General features: G+C 26.3%; 1 protein-coding gene across 1 annotated transcript in view; it reads right to left on the reverse strand.

Moving 5' to 3' along the window:
• The window catches only part of LOC100213041 (regulatory-associated protein of mTOR), an 86,788-nt gene that overhangs the window by 61,509 nt on the left and 5,139 nt on the right, over positions 1-20,140 (reverse strand). Inside the window, exons 4-8 of the mRNA XM_065803476.1 lie at positions 16,233-16,310; positions 16,021-16,101; positions 15,799-15,889; positions 2,810-2,865; positions 2,183-2,346 (exon numbers count right to left, since the gene is read on the reverse strand). Coding sequence (XP_065659548.1) covers positions 2,183-2,346; positions 2,810-2,865; positions 15,799-15,889; positions 16,021-16,101; positions 16,233-16,310 — 470 coding nt within the window. The remainder of the gene's footprint in view (positions 1-2,182; positions 2,347-2,809; positions 2,866-15,798; positions 15,890-16,020; positions 16,102-16,232; positions 16,311-20,140) is intronic.

Below are 20,140 nucleotides of genomic sequence, written 5' to 3' on the forward strand. Positions count from 1 at the left end.
CAGTAATTGTAAGCTCACCAGATCTCAATGAGCCCCAGCTTATTGGAGTAGTTGGAATTTCTGATGGGTGTAGAATAACTCAGGCTACTTCAATAAAAAAGGTTTTAAATGAATGGAATCTTTTCGAAGCAGTTGATAGTGAATCTTTTGATTCAACTGCAAGTAATACTGTGTGGATTAATAGAGCAGTGTCAATTATTGAGAGATGGAGAGGCAAACCACTAATTTGGTTAGCATGTAGACACCATGTTGTAGAACTCCGAGCTAAAGAAATAGATAAAGCGACGGGTAAAGTTACAACCAGACCTCCAGACAATACATTAAAAAACGTTACACAATAACTGGGATAAAATGTTTGCTAAAGAAATAAATTATAAGAATATGAACAAATTTGACTGGAAAAGTACCCGTGGAACGTTTATTGAAAATAAGGTGAGATAAAAATATTTGAGAGATTTTAAACTGTTAAGACTTATTACTAGGAAAGAAAATATTTAACATTAATAAAGCATATTTTTTATCAACAAACAAATAATTTCTCATAATTAATTGAATGAATATTTTTTCTAGGCTGATAAAGTCTTACAGTTTTGCAGTTTACAGCTTTAAAAGAGGTGACTATAAGTACCTTTGCCAGTTAACAGTTGTATACTAAGGCGGATTTGTCACAGGATTTCATTTTAAAAGATCTGGTGCCTTCCATCATGCAAGATATCTTGCTAAATCAATCTATAATCTTTGCCTTCTTAACCCATAGCTTGATTTTTATATGGATTTACAAGCAATCAGAGCTATGAAAAATTATAAAATTAAAAGACCTGATATTGCCCAAGCATGCATTGACATGATGAAATGACATCACTGGTACCACTATCAGAGAACAGTTATTTTCTCCATAGCTGATGAAGAACTAATGCCGGAAGTTAGAGAAAGTGTTGCTAAAAAGTTGTTTAACTCTGACTCTAAACAGGATGTTGGCAAGCCAAATTTTCAAGAGCAATACAAAAATCCAAATACTTCTAATCTGTCATCATTTGTAGGAGGCACGAGTTGGTTGGTTTTTGAGAACCTTGGATTTTTAAAGACCGATCTTAAATGGTGTCAAGTTAGTTGTAAATAATAGGCAAAATACAGTACTTACAGAAGATTTAAGGACTGGGTTTATAAACTACATGTAGTAAATGATCCTGCCGAAAGAGCGCTAAAACTTATTCAAGACTAATCAAAAGTGTGCGTAAATAGTGCGTAAAAATAGTGGTGTAGCAAGATATTCTTCTGTCAATAGCAGAGCATAGAGCAAAACATTCAGTTAGTACCCACAAAAATTTAATTAACTTTCGAAACAACATTTTAACTAACCATATTGTATAATATTAAAGTGATTAAGTGATTGATTATGTTTTTGAGTCTATATTTGTGATTCAAATGTTTTTAATAAAAAAAAGCAATAATTGAAAGAAAATAAATTGTTAGATTTTTAAACTATGTCTATAAATAAAATTACTATAACATATTATTGGGACAATAAAATCTGGTTGCTTCCTGAAAGTTTTGATTCATTGCAAAAATCGACTAAATAAATTTGCAAACTTTAGTGCATTAGTCGCGTAAAATAAGGAAATTTCAAGAAAAGTCTGAAAACTTCAATGCACTGGAGGAGGTAGTAAATAAAAATGAATATGATTTTTTCTATGTACCCATCAATAAGCACCAGAAATCAAATGACAACCTTCAATAATCAAAAATTTTGCAGAAATGGCGGGGGTAATATATATAAATATATATATATATATATATATATATATATATATATTATATATATATATATATATGTATAAATATATTTATATGTAATATATATAAATATTTATTATATTATATATATATTATATATATATATATATATTATATTATATAAAAATATATTTATATGTAATATATACATATTTATATTATATATATATATATATATATATATATATATATATATATATATATATATATATATATATATATATATATATATATATATATATATAAATATCTCTCTCTATATATATATATATATGTATAAATATATTTATATGTAATTAAAAAAATAAAGAGCCCAAATTTTGTTGGACATTTGGAATTTTTTGTTCACAAACTTTATGATTCATAATTTTACCAAAGCAAACATTACCATTGCAAAGCAACTTTAATGGGTGTAGTTAAACATGAAGTGAACAAATCAGCTGGAAGATCAGGCATCATTGGTAATAGTTCATTTGGTCCACAAGCAGCTAACTGTATACAGTTATTAACCAATGGTGGGAGTCCTGGATTTGATCCTTGAGCTGAAGCACGCTATAAATAGCAAAAAATAATAGTCTAATTAAGTTTTAATATTTTTTCTATATTAACATAAAAATGTGGTAGTTGACTAGTGATAAAATTTTATACTGATAAAACAGCGAAAATCAAGAGGTTTAAGGTTCAAATTCCCTAAATACCTCTACTATCACACTTAACCTGTTTCTCCCTACAGTTCCTCAAACATGAACCTTGCTTAACAAGGTTCATGTTTGAGGAACTGTAGAACCTATGACCACCTCCCAAGGCTCCCACTAAAGCCTTGGGAGTTGAATTGATGAAATTAATAAAATATAAAATAAAAAAATTATAATAAAAAAAAGTTGAAGTTGAACTTAACAATCTTTGAAAATTAATAATTATTACAAATTAAAAATGATTTTCGAACAAAAAATAAAAATATATAAATTAATATTAAAAAAGCAATATAAAAAACGCAATATAAAAACAATAATACCTCATACTCTTGTTCTCTTTGTTGAGCAAAGTGTTTAAAACATTCTAATATTAATCCTAAACAGGAATTTATTCATGTATGTATATATATATATATATATATATATATATATATATATATATATATATATATATATATATATATATATATATATATATATATATATATATATATATATATATATATATATATATATATATATATATATATATTTATATATATATATATATATATATATTTATATATATATATATATATATTTATATATTTATATATATATATATATATATATATATATATATATATATATATATATATATATATATATATCAGTCTTTTCCATTTGTAATCTAATGCCAGTGCACAAAAAAGCGCTGGCAGGATGGTCATTTTTAAGTTGCACGATTTAAAAAATTCTTTTTTTTCTGCTATTTAAATTAAAATAAAAATAGCAAAAATAAATAATGCTTTGAATAAATACTAGATATAGTAATTTTAAAAAAACTGGTAAAAAAAAAAGCCTTTTTTCATAAAAGTTGAACAAATGAACAAAAATATTTTGTCGCAATTTAAATAAAACGCTTTTATTTTTTTTGGCAAGCGCTTTTATATGCGCTTGCCAAAGTTTTTGCGGGTGTGTGGGCGAGTGCAAAAAGACTTGAGCACGAAAGCGCTGGCTAAACGGAAGACTGATATATGTAAATAAATGCAATTGATATTTTAAAATTAATTTGGCAATAAAACTTTTTTGAATTGGTGATAAAAGCTACAAGAAAATTAAAAAAAAGATTGAATAAAAAACAAAGTACAGTTGGAAGAGAAAATGTTCTTAGTTACAATAATTCCAAAAAATAATAAGAAAATAATAAAAAGAACTAATAATAAGAAGAAGCTTTAAAGAAGAAAATGATTGTACATTATATCTTTTACCTGCTCATTAAAATCATTTTAAAAACTGCTAATATTAGTTATGTTATTAACTCTCATGTGCAGGTGCTATTTAAACTGAATACTTAATACTAAGAAGACAGTCATTTTATGAAACACTACTTTAAAAATTACTATTGTTACATAAAACAAGATTTTTACAAAATATATTAATTTTTTTTAATAATTCTATATATGACTCTTCAAAAAAAATAATTAAAATAAAAAAAGATTTATTAAAAAAAAAAAAAGACTAAATAGAATTGAAAGAAATAACGTCGTTTAGTTACAGCAATTATTATTCAAATAATATATAAATTTTTTAATGAAAATAATATAATAAGAACTTCAATTATTTTTGAAAAAGATTTTTACCACCAGTAAAATGAAGTAATCTAAATAAGTGAAGCAAAAAATAAACAAATCTAGTTTATGTCATTTATAATATTCGTCAACTTCGTTGGCGAATATTATAAATGAATAGATAGAAGCATATCGTAAATCATAAAACTATTTCAAACATTTTTTCAAAAATTAAATGACTTTAATGAAACTTGAATAAATGCATTTTTTAAATTAAATCTTGATTATTTGTTAAAAACAAGGTTTTTTATTGATTATTTGTCAAACCTTGTTTGACTGGCAAAAATTCATTTTGGGAGGTCAAAATAGCAATTTTAATCATTTCAGGCAGTTGTTGACTATTATTTTTCACCCTGATATATATATATATATATATATATATATATATATATATATATATATATATATATATATATATATATATATATATATATATATATATACACACACAGGTAGAATTCCCTTAAAAACTAAGCAAATTTTCAAAATGGAGCACATCCGTTACAGGTCAACTGTTCAAACTTTTTTTTTGTGATTTGAAAATACCTATTATAGGGTTTTTCTACCCTGGAAGTTGCTATCCTTTTTTTGTAATATTTAGTGACAATTAGCAGAGTGAACTTTCTGATTTTTTAAGATTCTCTATAAAAACTAGGAGGAACATAATTGTATTTATGAAAAATTTCTAAATAGATTGTTTCTAGATTGTTTATACTAATCTTCTTTAACTAAGAAATGATAAGATGGTTATAACTGGTACCTTTCTGTTCATTTTGTGCTCATAATCTCTGATCAAGTATGTATATTCTTTATTTTTAGTGTTTAAATAAAATAAAAGTATTGGAGAACCGCAATTTAATTTTAAGATATCTGCTGGTAGAAAAAGAAGTAGAACAAAGACAAAGCCAGAAACTCGAGTTGAAGCAACAGTTTACTGAAAGGACATAAGAGCTAAAGAAAATCAAATATTAGAGGCAGTAGATTGGTGCACAGAAAATAAAAAATGAGGACAGGCAGCATTAAAAACAGGAAAGTTTCCTTTAATTAAAGATTGTGGTACAATAGACAGAAGATTAGATGGCAAATTTAAGAATGGAACATTTGAGAGTGTTACATCCAGATGATGAGAAGGAAATAGTTTGTTTTATCAGAAACAAAAACAGAGCCCACCAGGGGACACTCTAAGAAAGAAGTTTCTGAAATTATTTGGATGTGCTGAAAATCAGAGATCATTTGAACAAAAAAGGTGGAAGAAAGTTTAAAAAAAATCACCAAGTGCAAAAACATATATATATATATATATATATATATATATATATATATATATATATATATATATATATATATATATATATATATATATATATATATATATATATATATATATACTAAATAATTAAATTTAATATTACATTTTTAAAAATGTTTGATATTAACAAATATCTTTCTTTTCTCTAAAATTGCATAAATGAATTCAAATATGTTAATTTTTTGAATTTATATATATATATATAAAAATGCCGAATTTTTATATATATATAAAAATGCCGACAAGGAGTGTGTGTATATATATATATATATATATATATATATATATATATATATATATATATATATATATATATATATATTAAAGTTAAATATATGCGTTAATATATATATATATATATATATATATATATATATATATATATTAAAGTTAAAGATATGCGTGCGTTTGAATTCGATTTATTCAAATTAATTAAAAACATACAGTTTAGGATGGTTCAATGCGCCTTCCAAAATAAATTTAAAAAAGACATTTCTTCTATTCAAAAATCAACGTATACTTACACTTACGCAGATAAAACATCAAATTTATATAAATTATCAAAAGATGAATACAATAAGTTGTTAATGAACACTATTACATCTAACTATAAAAAAACCAACCCTATAATAAAAGATCACATTAATAAAGAAGGAAAAACTATTCTAAAGAATCATGATATTTTTAACAAAATCAATATAAACAGTTCTTCTAATTGTTTCATTACATTAAAAGACCATAAACCTATTTTTTTAAATAATCCTACTGTTAGTCTAATTAACCCAGCTAAGAATGAAGTTGGTAGAATAAGTAAGCATATTTTATCAGATATTACCACCAACCTAAGAAATATTTTGCAATTAAATCAGTGGAATAGTATACAAAATGTAATATATTGGTTCAAAAACATCAATGACAAACATTTTTATAAATTCCTTATTTTCGACATTGTTGACTTTTACCCTTCTATTAATGAAAAGCTACTTAACGACTCCATAAACTTTGCAGAACAATACGTTTCCATTGATGCTGATCATAAATCTTTAATTCTCCACGCGCGTAAGTCTTTATTATTTACCAATGACCAGTTTGGATTAAAAAATCGAGCAGTTTATTTAATGTTACCATGGGTGCATTTGATGGAGCGGAAGTGTACAAGTTAGTTGGTATTTTTCTTCTCTTCCAGATTTTGCAATTTTATGAAAAATCTAATTTTGGATTATATTGAGACGATGGCTTAGCCATGTTTAAAAACACAAGCGGTCCAAAAATTAAAAAAAAAAATTAAGAAGCATTTTACTCAAATGTTTAAACAATACAACTTAATACAACTTCTGTATTTCCATTCAATCTAATATGAAAATTGTTAACTAACTTGATGTTACATTTAATCTTATTAACTGCACTTTTTAACCTTACCATAAACCTGATAGTACGTTAAATTATATCCATGCTAGTTTCAACCATCCACCAAGCATTTTAAAACAATTACCAACCTCCATTGAACATAGATTATCTTCCAATTCTTCAAGCGAAAAAATTTTCCAAATGTCTGCTCCTGTTTATAAAGACACATTAGAAAAGTCTGGATTTCACACCAATCTCCAATATCATACAAATACAAATCCTTCTAATACTAACAAACGAATAAGAAATATTATATGATTTAATCCTCCTTTCAGTAAAAATGTGGTAACAAAAATTGGACACCTTTTCTTAAACTTAATTGACTCCACAAAATTTTCAACAGAAACACAATAAAAGTTAGTTACAGCTGCATGCCAAATATTTGATCAATTATTAATTCACACAACCAACAAATTTTGCAACAAACTCACCGCTAATGATATAAATTGCAACTGCACTAAGAAAACTGCATGCCCGTTAAATAACATATGTCTATCAAAAAATGTTGTATATAAAGCCACTTTAGTATCACCTAATCCCAGTCTTATGGAAAAATCTTACATAGGTATTAGTGAAAACGCATTCAAGCTCAGATTTACAAACCACCTTAAATCATTTAATGCAACCAGGTATAAGAATGATACAGAACTTTCCAAGGAAATCTGGAAACATAAAGACGCAGGTAACATGCCTATAATTAAGTGGAACATAATTAAAAGATGCCAATCTTATAATTCATCTACAAAAAAGTATAACTTTTGCATCAGTGAAAAATATTTTATTATGACTTTTGATAGTCGTTTACTACTTAACAAAAAATTGAATTGGTTTCTGCTTGTAGGCATAGGAAAAATTTTTTACTTTCTAACTTTTTTCTATTCCGGCAATTAGCAAATATCGGATCACGTATACTTGATGTCAGATCCCGTTGCAACGCTTAACTTGTATTTTTTATAACGGTTTTTATTTTATATTTGAATAATATGGCTGATGATTGCAAATGGCATGAAATTTCAAGTTCCATTATAAAGTTGTATTTTTTTTATTTAAAATATTTTTATATTATTTGATCTATTTTTTCAAAAAAGATATTGATCACTCTTAAACAGACGAGAGTTTTATTTCCAGCAGTATACAACATTTATCAATATATATATATATATATATATATATATATATATATATATATATATATATATATATATATATATATATATATATATATATATACTACTAGTCGGCGTTTACAGAGACATGTTTTTTTGTTCCCGTTATGACTTTTTTTTTACTTTTTTTTTACTTTTTTTATACTATTTTTATCATATTTATATATATATATATATATATATATATATATATATATATATATATATATATATATATATATATTATAAATTATAAATTGTAAATATATATTAAAATGTTTATCAAAACATAAAAGAAAACTTTAGTATACTTGCAAAAGCAATAGATTTAAAGACAAAAAACTGACAAAAGAATGTAAAAAAACAAGTAATACACTGAAAAAGTTAATTAAAAAAGCAATAAAGAAAGATGAAAAAATCCTTGCAACAAATGCTAAAAAGAATCCGAAAAGTGTATATGCTTATATCAACAGCAAGACGAAGATTAAATATACAATCAAAGCATTGAAGGGCAAAAATGGGGAAATAATAACAGAAGGTTCAAAAATTGCAAATACACTAATTGATTTTTTCAGTTCAGTCTTTGTTAAAGAAGAAAAAAATAGTTTACTAAGTGTTCAAAATCATGCAAATGTCAAATGTCAAACTCCTTTATTCACTTTAGAAACTATAGAAAAACAATTATTGAAACTAAATGTAAATAAATCAACTGGAGTCGACAAAGTACACCCAAGAGTTTTAAAAGAATGTTCAAGTGCGTTAGCAAAACTACTTCCAATCATATTTAATATAGATCATATTCAACTGGAGTTTTACCAAAACAATGGTTATGTGCAAAGGTTACACCTCTATTCAAAAAAGGCGACAAACTGGAAGGTTTCCTCAAGGTTATTTGGTCCGCTATTGTTTATTACATACATCAATGATTTGGTTGTAAATTTACAAAATCAATGTAAACTTTATGCTGATGATACAAAAATAATTTCTATATTGTAAGGTGAGTCTGAGCAGAGTAATTTACAAGATGATTTAGATAAATTGTTGGATTGGTTAAGCAAATGGTTAATCAAGCTTAATGTAGATAAATGCAAAGTTATGCATATTGGACCAAATAATCCTCAATGTATCTATAAAATGGTAGACGGCAGTAATGATGATGAGACAAACTTAACAACAACCACTCTAGTAAGAGATTTAGGCATTTATATCTCAAATGATTTGAAATGGGAAGAACATATCAATATTGCAGTTGGTAAAGCAAACAAGAAGTTAGGATTGATGAAGAAGTGTTTCAGTTATTTGGATGAAGAAAGCACAAAACTATTATTTACATTGTTAGTTCGTCCTCATTAAGAATATGGTACTTCAATATGGAATCCTCATCTTAAAAAAGACATTGAGAAAATAGAAAAAGTACAACAAAGAGCAACAAGAATTTATCAATTAAAAGGTTTAAATAAATTAAAAATGACAACGCTAAGTGAAAGAAGAAAAGAGGTGACATGATTCAAATATTTAAAATTATTAATGGTTATGACAATGTAATTTGACATCATCCACCAGATTTTCTAACAAACTCAATCACTCGTGGTCACAACATGCGTATTAGAAGACAATTAGTCAAACAATCAACAGCAAGATATGAATTTTTTACAAATAGGATTTCATAAAAATGGAACAAATTAAATCAAGAAACTATAGATGCAAAATCTATCAACATTTTCAAAAACTCTTATGACAGATTAAAAACAAATTAAGTATATTTTAATCTTAAGTAAAAGCTATTATAGTCTAACAACTATTGTTGTTAAACTCCATACTCAACTCACTGCGTTGAGTATTAAAGCAAACATTTATTATTATTGTATTTTTTAATTTTATTTCTTTTTATTTATACATAATTAAGTTTTTTGCTTTATTATAAAAATACATTTATTTATTTTTGTTATTTCTATTTATTTATTATATATTATATTTCATTTTTATTTTCATTTATCTACAAAAACGATTAATTACAGTAATATAACCATGTTTAAACCTTGCCATAACCCTAATCCTATGCCTGACCTTGATTCTGACCCTAACCAAACCCTCAGTTGATGTAGCAGCAAGTCAGGCTATTTGATAGTCGATGTATGTACTTTTCGCTCTCTATAAAAGTTGCTTACGGAGACATTTTTTTTACAAAAAAAACGATACTTATGGGGATGAAAAATAAACAGGTACACAAAAATGTCCCCAATAATACTAGCATCCACATAAGTGTTATTTTTTTGTAAAATTTGTCCCCATAAGTGATACTATAGGTGTGTGTGTATATATATATATATATATATATATATATATATATATATATATATATATATATATATATATATATATATATATATATATATAGATAAATCCAGATTCAGAATATGAAAAAACTAGAGACGAGGAGCTGCCTCAACTACCTTAAAGCTGACTAGGATTCTTTCTCTGATTTTCTTCGTGATGGCCCTTGGGATCACGAAGAAAATCAGAGAAAGAATTTTCTCTGATTTTCTTCGTGAAATCTTTTGTGTTCCTGTCGACAAATGTGCTTCTTGCATAACTTTGTGGATTCAGGTCGGTATGTAATCTTTTGTTCCCTCTTAACAATTTCAGGTCAAGCCACACTCTCCTCCATGGTTTTCCTCACATTGTGTTGCTGTGATTGCCAACCGAAACTGTTACTTCCATATCTATCAGCAAAACAATTTTCGAGAAAACAGAAGTCTGTTTAATACTGCTAGAAACCATTGTAAAAAGATTTTGCTTAATGCCAAAGCTTGCTATTCTCAGGTCATGAAATCTCGGTCATGAAATCTCAGGTCATGAAATCTCAGGTTATGAAATCTCATCACAAAAATTAGGCTCTCGTGACAAACTTTTAATTCCACCTCTCATGTATGGTTCAGACTTTGTTACCTCACCTAAAGACAAAGCTGAACTGTTTGCTAAGAACTTTTCATCAATGTTATCTCTTGATTCCACTAGTTGCATTCTACCTGATATTGCCAACAAACAGGTTGATCCATTGCTTGACATTTGTATCACTCTAGCTTTTGTATCTAAAGTGATTTCTTGCTTAGGCTCTTCTACAGCTCGTGGCCTGGACAACATACCTGTTATTGTCTTGCAGAAGTGTTCTCCGGAGCTGTTGTCTATACTCTCAAAACTATTTAACAAGTGCTTATCAGAGTCTTGTTTTCAAGCCTGCTGGAAAGCGGCATCTGTTATCCCTATTTTCAAAAATTCTGGAGAGTGATCTGATTCGTCTAACTACCATCCCATTAGTCTTCTTCCAATCATAACCAAGGTTTTTGAATCTTTAATCAACAAACACTTAATTTCTCATCATGAATCTAATAACTGATCATCAATATGGATTTCAATCTTCTCATTCTACTGTTGATTTGCTAACAGTAATAATCAATAGGTTTTATCATGCATTAGATAAAGGTGGAGAGGTTAAGGCCATTGCTCTTAACATTTCCAAAGCTTTTGATAAAGTTTGGCATGCTGGTCTTCTCCATAAGCTTTCTTTATATGGTGTATATGACAACACTTTTAAGATTATTGAATCCTTCTTTTCCAATTGTAGTATAAAAGTTGTCCTCCATGGACAGCACTCTTCTTCTTATTCTGTAACTTCATAGGTTCCTCAAGGTTCTATCCTTGGCCCTATACTCTTTTTAATTTACATTAACGATCTTCCAGATATTCTCACATCTAAGGTGGCATTGCTTGCTAATGATACTACCATTTATTCTTGTCGTGATAAAAAACCAACACTCTCTGATTGCTTGGAAAAGGCATTTGAGCTTGAAAAGGATCTCACTTCTGCTACAGCATGGGGCTCACAGTGGCTGGTGAACTTCAATACAGATAAAACTCAATTTTTTCAGCCAATCATTATCACAATAATTTAGATCTTCCTATATTTATGAATGGTGATGTACTCGATGAGTCATCCACTCTTCATCTTCTAGAATTAACTCTTACTTCCAATCTTTCTTAGAAACAATATATCAAATCAGTTGCAAAATTAGCATCTGCTAAGGTTGCATCTCTTGATCGAGCTCGTCACTTTCTTACTTCGGATTCTATTCTTTATCTCTATAAATCTCAAATCCGACCTTTTATGGAATACTGTTGCCATATCTGGGGCAGATCTTCTAATGATGCCCTTTCTCTTTTAGACGAGGTGCAAAAACGCATTGTAAACATAGTTGGACCTGCTCTTGCAGCCAACCTCAAACCATTATCAAATCGTCGTAATGTTGCTTTTCTTTCTCTTTTCTACAAATACTATAATGGGCATTGCTCTAAAGAGCTAGCGTCTCTTGTACCATCTACTAAAACTCATTCTCATGTTACTCTTCATTTAATTAAGTCTCATCCTTTTTTTGTGACTGTTCCTAAGTGCTCCAAAAACTCTTATTTGTCTAGTTTTTTTCCTCAAACATCAGCTCTTTGGAATTCGCTTCCTTCATCTTGCTTTCCTCATTCATATAATTTGCAATCTTTAAGTCATCCCTCAATCGTTATCTTGCTCTACAATCTTCATCTTTTCTCTTCCAGTAACTTCCAACTTTAATTAGTGGTTGCTTGCAGCCTTGTTAGAAGCGAAGATGTTTAAAGAAAAAAAAACACCTGATTGAAACTTTAACTGAACAAAACAAAAAATTAGCACCAAAGCCACATTTATTGCTAGTATAGATTGTACAAAACTTCATCAGTATAGACTATGCACATTGTTGCGCCAGTCCTCAAAGCTGTTGGAATTGACATCAAAGATATGACGCTATCTGCAAGCTCAATTTACAGAGCTCATAAAACAATTAAAAAATCTATAGGCAAAACATTCAAGAAATATTTATGGGAAATACTAATTGCCCATTTTTATAGTAAAATTCTACTAAACACTAATGGAAACTTGGTTGACAGGATGCAAACTATTATATCAGGTTTAAATATCGAAAAGATTTTAAACTTTGCGTGGGCACTGAAGAGCTTATGGGAAATTCGGTTGTTGAAGTATTTAAAAAATAGAAAGATGTTCTAGATTAGCTGGCAGGTCTTAGTTTTGACACAACAAGTTCAAACACTGGTGTTCACAGTGGTACAATTACTGTCATTCAGCAGGCATATGATAAACTAATTTGCCCAAAATACAAAAATGAAACTGATGACATGAAAAGTAAAAATGTCACTGACAATGACATTGAATTTGATATTTATTGATAGTTGATTAATAAATTAGTTTTTGTATTTCTTGAAACTAATTTGCAAAATAATTTTGCATCTTAAGTTTATTATTTATTTTTATTATAGAAATTATTTGCATTAAACACATTCGAAATAACTTTTTTTTATAGAAATTATTTGCATTAAACAAATTCAAAATAACTTTTTTTAAATTTCTTTTTTGAGATTTAAAATACATCAAAAACCTCAAACAAAGAATATTTAAGCCTGAAGGTTTTTTTATTTTAGTAAGTTTATATATGGTTGTGGTAGAGCGCTTGTTTCATAAGCAAGAAGTTCCAAGTTCGATCTTTACCACGTCCCTAAAAGTGCCGTGCTCAACTTGTTTTCAGAGTTGAAGAGTTGAGAGAGGGTTGTAGCCACAATAAAGTAGTCTTCTAAACTGTAGTGACCCTCCTTGGTCTTGGGAATAACAAAAAAAAAAAAAATTACAGAACTGCACTTTTTATTTCAAGGAAAAAATTGTATGCTAACCTTACTAGACAATAAACTTAGTCATCAGCTGATCTAAATAACAGCCAGGTTTAACAGTCTTCTTTTATTGTTTAAAATACTTTTTGATTATCAATGAATTTATCTAATTTATTTGATTTGAAATTTACTATATATATAATTTATTACTATATAATTTATGTGCCAAGTGTTTTATTGTTAAATATTTTTCTAAAATAAAAAAACAACAGCCAAATATAAATGCTATATAAAAATACCATTATGTTTTTATATCAGTATAAATAAACATATACACTTGCCATATGATTTTATCACATTATATATTGAGCAACTTGATAATAATAGTATTACTGCTCATTTGTTTACGTTTGCGCAGAACACATAGAAACCGTTAAACCCAAATTAATAGCGAGAAAGAGTCTCTAAGCACTTGTAAAGTTTAGATGTCTTAGCTTTATATATGTATATATATACATATATATTTTTTTCTCTACTCTACACATTAAAACAAAGACTTAATATCACAAAAGTTAGTACAGATAATAGTCTAGAATATTTAAATAGGTAAATATCTACAACATTTTAGTTTTATTATGAAATTAAAGTGTAGTGTTGGTTGATTTTTCTTAATAGTATACTTAACCCTATAAATATTTCTCATATCTCAATTTTCATCAATAAATATTTAAAAAGATTTAAAATCAGCAACACCTATTGATTTGTAGTGTTTACATGTAATATCTTTGCTTCTTTTATATCTTTTATAAAATTTATCTTACAATGCTTTTTTAGCTTATCTTAGAGTGAATAAAGGGTCTGCATCCTTTTAGGTGCACAAAGTCTGAGCCATAACTTGTGGCAAAATCCCTCCTTTTGTAGGGAGAGTGGCTGCCTTAGAAATAGAAATATGGGGAAAGTGAGTGGTGAAAAAATATTACACTACATCTATAAATAGTATTTTTGTAGTTTGCTAATCTGCTAATGGTTTAACTAATGTAGTTTAATGTTTTTTGTGATAGTAAACATATATTTTTTAATATTTTGTTTATTTATTTTGTATATATCATTGTTGGCCAGGTAATATCTCACTTGTGTAAAAAGCAAAATTTTACAGGAGACTGAAAAAACTATATATTTCAATGAAATGAGGTTTTAAAAGTAAGAGTAAAAAACAAAAAACTAACAAATTATAATATAATATAATTATAATATAATTTGTTACAAATAATTAACAAATTATAATATAATTTGTTAGTTATTTGTTATAATATAATTTGTTACAAATAATTAACAAATTACAATATAATTTGTTAGTTATTTGTTTTTTACTCTTACTTTTAAAACCTCATTTCATTGAAATATACAGTTTTTTCAGTCTCCTGTAAAATTTTGCTATTTACACAAGTGAGATATTACCTGGCCAACGACAATATATACCTGGCCAACGACGATATATAGTAATTGTAAATAATAAAAATACTTTTTGTTCTTTTTGTAAATAAGAACTTGTATTGTTTTGTTCTTTTTGTAAATAAGAACTTGCATTGTTTTGTTCTTTTTGTAAATAAGTACTTGTGTTGTTTTGTAAGTAAATTTTGTTGAAAAGATTTTTATTCCTTTTAAATAACAATTTTTTTAATTGTCAAAAAGTTATTTACTTTGTTCCTTTTTCTTAATAATTTTTGCTGATTGTAAATAAATACACATACACTTGAATAAGTAAATATATACTTTTATTTTGCATTTTATAATATTGGTTAAAGTTTCTTTTTGATTTAAAATCTGGATAACCTTCTACCCATGTTTATTATAAGAAGATTTAAATATATAACTTTAGTCGTTAACCCAAAGCCTAGACTTTTAAATGAATAACTTTTTTACCATTTACAAAAAAACATTAAAGTAAAGAGACCATATGAACAATAAATTTAAAAATAGTGTTGAACAGATTTACAACATATTTTACGGGGCTGATTAGCTAGTATAAATAAATATATTCACATATGTTTTTATTATAAATATAAATAAGTTATTCCTTCAGCTTAAAATAATGCAATAAATTTAAAATTGCACTAAATTTAAGAAATATATACCTGCATTAGAGCAATCATAAACATATATAGAAGGACTCCCCATCCATGTCTGTAAATCATATATAGAGAGTGGAATGTATTGTGTGTATTGCTAAAGTAAAAAAAAAAAAGTTAAATTTCAATTTTTTATTTTTAATAACTGTTTAAAAAGAAAGGAAAAAAACAACTCTAAATTCTGTAAACTATAATAAACAAAAAAAGTAATGAATATTTGATAATTACTTTGTTAAAAACCCAGATTTCACCATTTGCAGTTGGCCTTGGAACACCATGCCCATTATAATGAAATAACACTCTTTCTTCCTAAATTTAAGAGAAAAAAATTTTAACTTTTATGTTTTAATCTTGTATATTTATTGTTTGAATTATAATTGTTCATTTTAGCTAGAAACAGAATTAAACAATATGTAGTAAAAACTTGATTATCAAATTACTTTGGCATTTCTTCTTAAAGAAGTACATAACTTCTTTACATCTTCTACTGTTGGATCAAGGTTATGTCTATATCGAGCCTAAAAACCGAAAAGCAGTATTTATCTTTAAATAATAAACTTAAAAATACAAAAACATGCATAATATAAACTATTATTATTTTTATCTTTATGATGTTGTCATTTACGGCAGTGACATTCAGAAACTGCTTGATCTTTGTATTATATCATGGATAATTTTTGCACTAGATCATGGGTATTTATTGCACTGGATCATGATATTATATTTAGTAACACAGTAACTACAAATAATTAAAAATTTATAAAATGTTGTTTTTTATTTCATTGCAAAACTTACGTAAAAGTTGTAATTTCTTTGTTTATAATTTTATATATAATGCTCTATTAAATAATATAAATAAATACTTCTTATTTATTATTAAGCATTTATTTTGTATTTTACCTACATGTTAAGCCATTAATGTTATGTCAAAACTTTTTTCAATTGGAATATTTAAACAGCCTTTCGAAATAGTTCAAGCGGAAAATATTAAGCAGTAATTAATTGTTGTAAAAAACATTTTCACATATATATATATATATATATAAATATATATATATATATATATATATATATATATATATATATATATATATATATATATATATTAGGGCCCTTCGAATCAATTCAATATTCGCAAATCAAGTGTCACTTCGATTTGGGAATTAAGTGTTGCTTGGATTCGATATTCGATTTGAAAAAAATGATTCAAGTTTTTCAAATCACTATTTATTTTTTGAGTGTTGTTGTTTTTTCAGATATCTAACGCTTAGGTGCTATCAAAACGTTTTTGTTTATCTTAGCCAGAGCAAAGTAATTGTAATTGAAAGTAATACTGCTTCCAAACAACTGCTAAATAATTATTCTGGGCAAATAAAAATTTTTAAGTAGATTTTTTTTTGGTGTGTGAAAAAAGATGCTCAAATTTAGATATCTTCATATTGCTGATTCGATTTGTGATTCGATTCAATTTGTAAATCAAGACCCCCTTCAATTCAAGATTTGATTTGAAACTAAAAATACCGATTTGCAGGGCAATTTTTTTTTTTTTAAAAAAAAAAAGGAAAATTCATTAATTTTTTATTCAATTTAATGTTTTTTAGTTTGAGTCTTACTTTACTTACATAAACAAAAATAGTAAAAAACTTCTTGTGCATTTAAAATATCACTTTCATAAGTATTACATAATTACGCAATAATAAAATAGGCACACAAAAAAAAGTTTATTTATTTTTGAGAAAGCCTTTAAAAAATTCGCAATTGAAGATTTTTTTTAATGTTTTGACATAATTACTTTTAAACAAACTCAATAAATTCAAATAACCAGTGTAAGAATAAGCTATTTAAATTTTTAGTTTTAATTAAAACTTTTTAAGAATAAATATAAAATTTAACCTATGCAAACTATTTATTCTAAAAATGAAAGAACTTCTTCATAAACAATATTTTTTTAAGGTGCATTTTTAGCTTATTATGTAAAATACAACTTAACTAAAACAAATATAATAGATACACGCACATTTAATAACTAAAATAAAATCTTCTTTTATAAAAAGTTATAAAATTTTGATCATTTAAATTTGAATGATGTAACACAAAAAGTATCGAATTCATTTATTTCAAATTTTAATTACAATTTTCTTATAACTACTTGCTCACTTGTTTAAAGCTTTTTCAGAGCAAGTTTTAAACTTTTAAAATTAGAAGAAAAAAATTCACAAAGAAGTAGAATAAAGAATGAACTTTTATATACGAAAATAGAAAGAAACATGAAACAAACAAAATAAAGAAAGAAGCAAAATAATATTTAAAAACAATCAAGCGTTAAAAAAAAAAAAACTTAAATATATACTAAAATAGAGTTTAAAAAATTTGGTCGAATGCAACATTTTTTTCTAACAATTTTTCTAGAAATCGTTACAATGCTTGAACAAATAAATATCAAAAAAGCAACTGTTGCTGACTATTGTTTCTTTAATGTATTATATTATGACCATATATATGTATTATGATGATGATACAAAACATTGTGTAACTAACAAAGCTATAAAAAGTATACAAAAAATTAATTATTATAACCATTTTACATTCCCCATCTAATTATAAAATAAACCAGCAAAATTGCTGATCTGAAGTCTGTTTTAGACAGACATTTTACCGCTTCTACATACATACATACATACATACATACATACATACATACATACATACATACATACATACATACATACATACATACATACATACATACATACATATATATATATATATATATATATATATATATATATATATATATATATATATATATATATAAACAAACACCCACACACACAACACCTATCATAATAGAATAGATGTAATGATAAATTTACTTCTAAAAAATTATTTTATTTTGTATTTTCACTATTTTTGTATATATTTTTTGCTTACACACTACTAGATTGGTAGTTAGGTCAATATTTGGCAATACCGACCCTAATTCCGAGGGCTGATATATATGTATTTATACATAAATGCAGCATGAAAATTACACGAATGATATCCTACAAAACCATGAAGTTGTGAGAGCTTCAGTACATACATTGACTATCTTATAGCCTGCTGCCACAAAGCAGTGTTGCTAAATCAACTGAGGGTTTGACATAAGCCAGCAAACTTTTCTTTCATTATTCTTAATTTTTTGAAAAATTTAAGTGCACATTTTTACATTAAGAGCGCAAAAATGATATTAGGAAATTATGTCCTTAGATATGGATTGAGTAAAATTAGCAAAATGGAAAAAGTTAAATGTTCCTTTTTTTATGAGATTATGCCTCAAAATTGAACTTGAAAAACAAAGCATGTTAAAGAATTTTGCAAGAGTTCTGACATTGTGCTATATGAAAATGTCTAGATAAATAAATTATGTAATTAGAAAAAAAATGCGGATAAAAACAAATTACAAATATATAAATTACAACTAAAAATTTAACTTTGTTATTAAAAATTTATGTTAAATCGGTGTTTATACATCTAATTGTGCTTTTAATGGTCATATACTAAAAATATACTAGAATAAAAGAAAACTATTCCAAAATGCCAAAAAAAAACTAAAAACTTGTTGAAAAAAAGCAAAAGTACACTAAAAAAACCAAAAAAACGCCAAAAAAAAACCCAAAAAAACGTCAAAGGAAAAAATGCGCTTTTTGCAACTCTAGGAGATGCTAATTTTGTAACTGATTTGATATATGGTAAGAGTTAATCCTAGAAGATATAAGTAAGAGTTAATCCTAGAAGATGAAGAGTAGATGACTCATCGAATACATAAGTTCATAAATAAATCTAAAATTAAAGATCTAAATTATTGCGATAACGATTTTTACCATTCTTCTTGATGAGCCTTGCTTTTCAGGTGGGTCTCATCATAATCCATTAAAAATTGACATCTTACAGTTCTTGAACACACTGAGTTGTCTATACTGGTCGCTAATTGACTCAAAGACCAGCAATAAACGACTGCAGCACCATGGTTTATTTTGTCAGTGGATGAACTTGTTTTCCTAGGACAACCATTCCTTCTATGTGACTTGACAGCTGCAATGCCCGAGTTAAACCTACCCTTACTGCAGTCTTAAAAAGTTCTTTTTGTATTTTGACAGTGACATTTTCATTCACTGCAAAGTGATCACTTGGGCCCATCTTATGAGTGTTATTTCTGTCTTTATTCCCATTCTAATCAAATTTTAATCTACAAATAAAAATATACTTTTTTAAAATGGCAGGAAAACCATCTTTTTGAATTCAAGTACATGTTTAAAATTTCTTTATTAACTTTTATTTTTTTATCAAAGAAATACATAAAACTTGC

Source organism: Hydra vulgaris, chromosome 08 (assembly GCF_038396675.1).
Source record: "Hydra vulgaris chromosome 08, alternate assembly HydraT2T_AEP".
Taxonomy (NCBI): Eukaryota; Metazoa; Cnidaria; class Hydrozoa; order Anthoathecata; family Hydridae; genus Hydra; species Hydra vulgaris.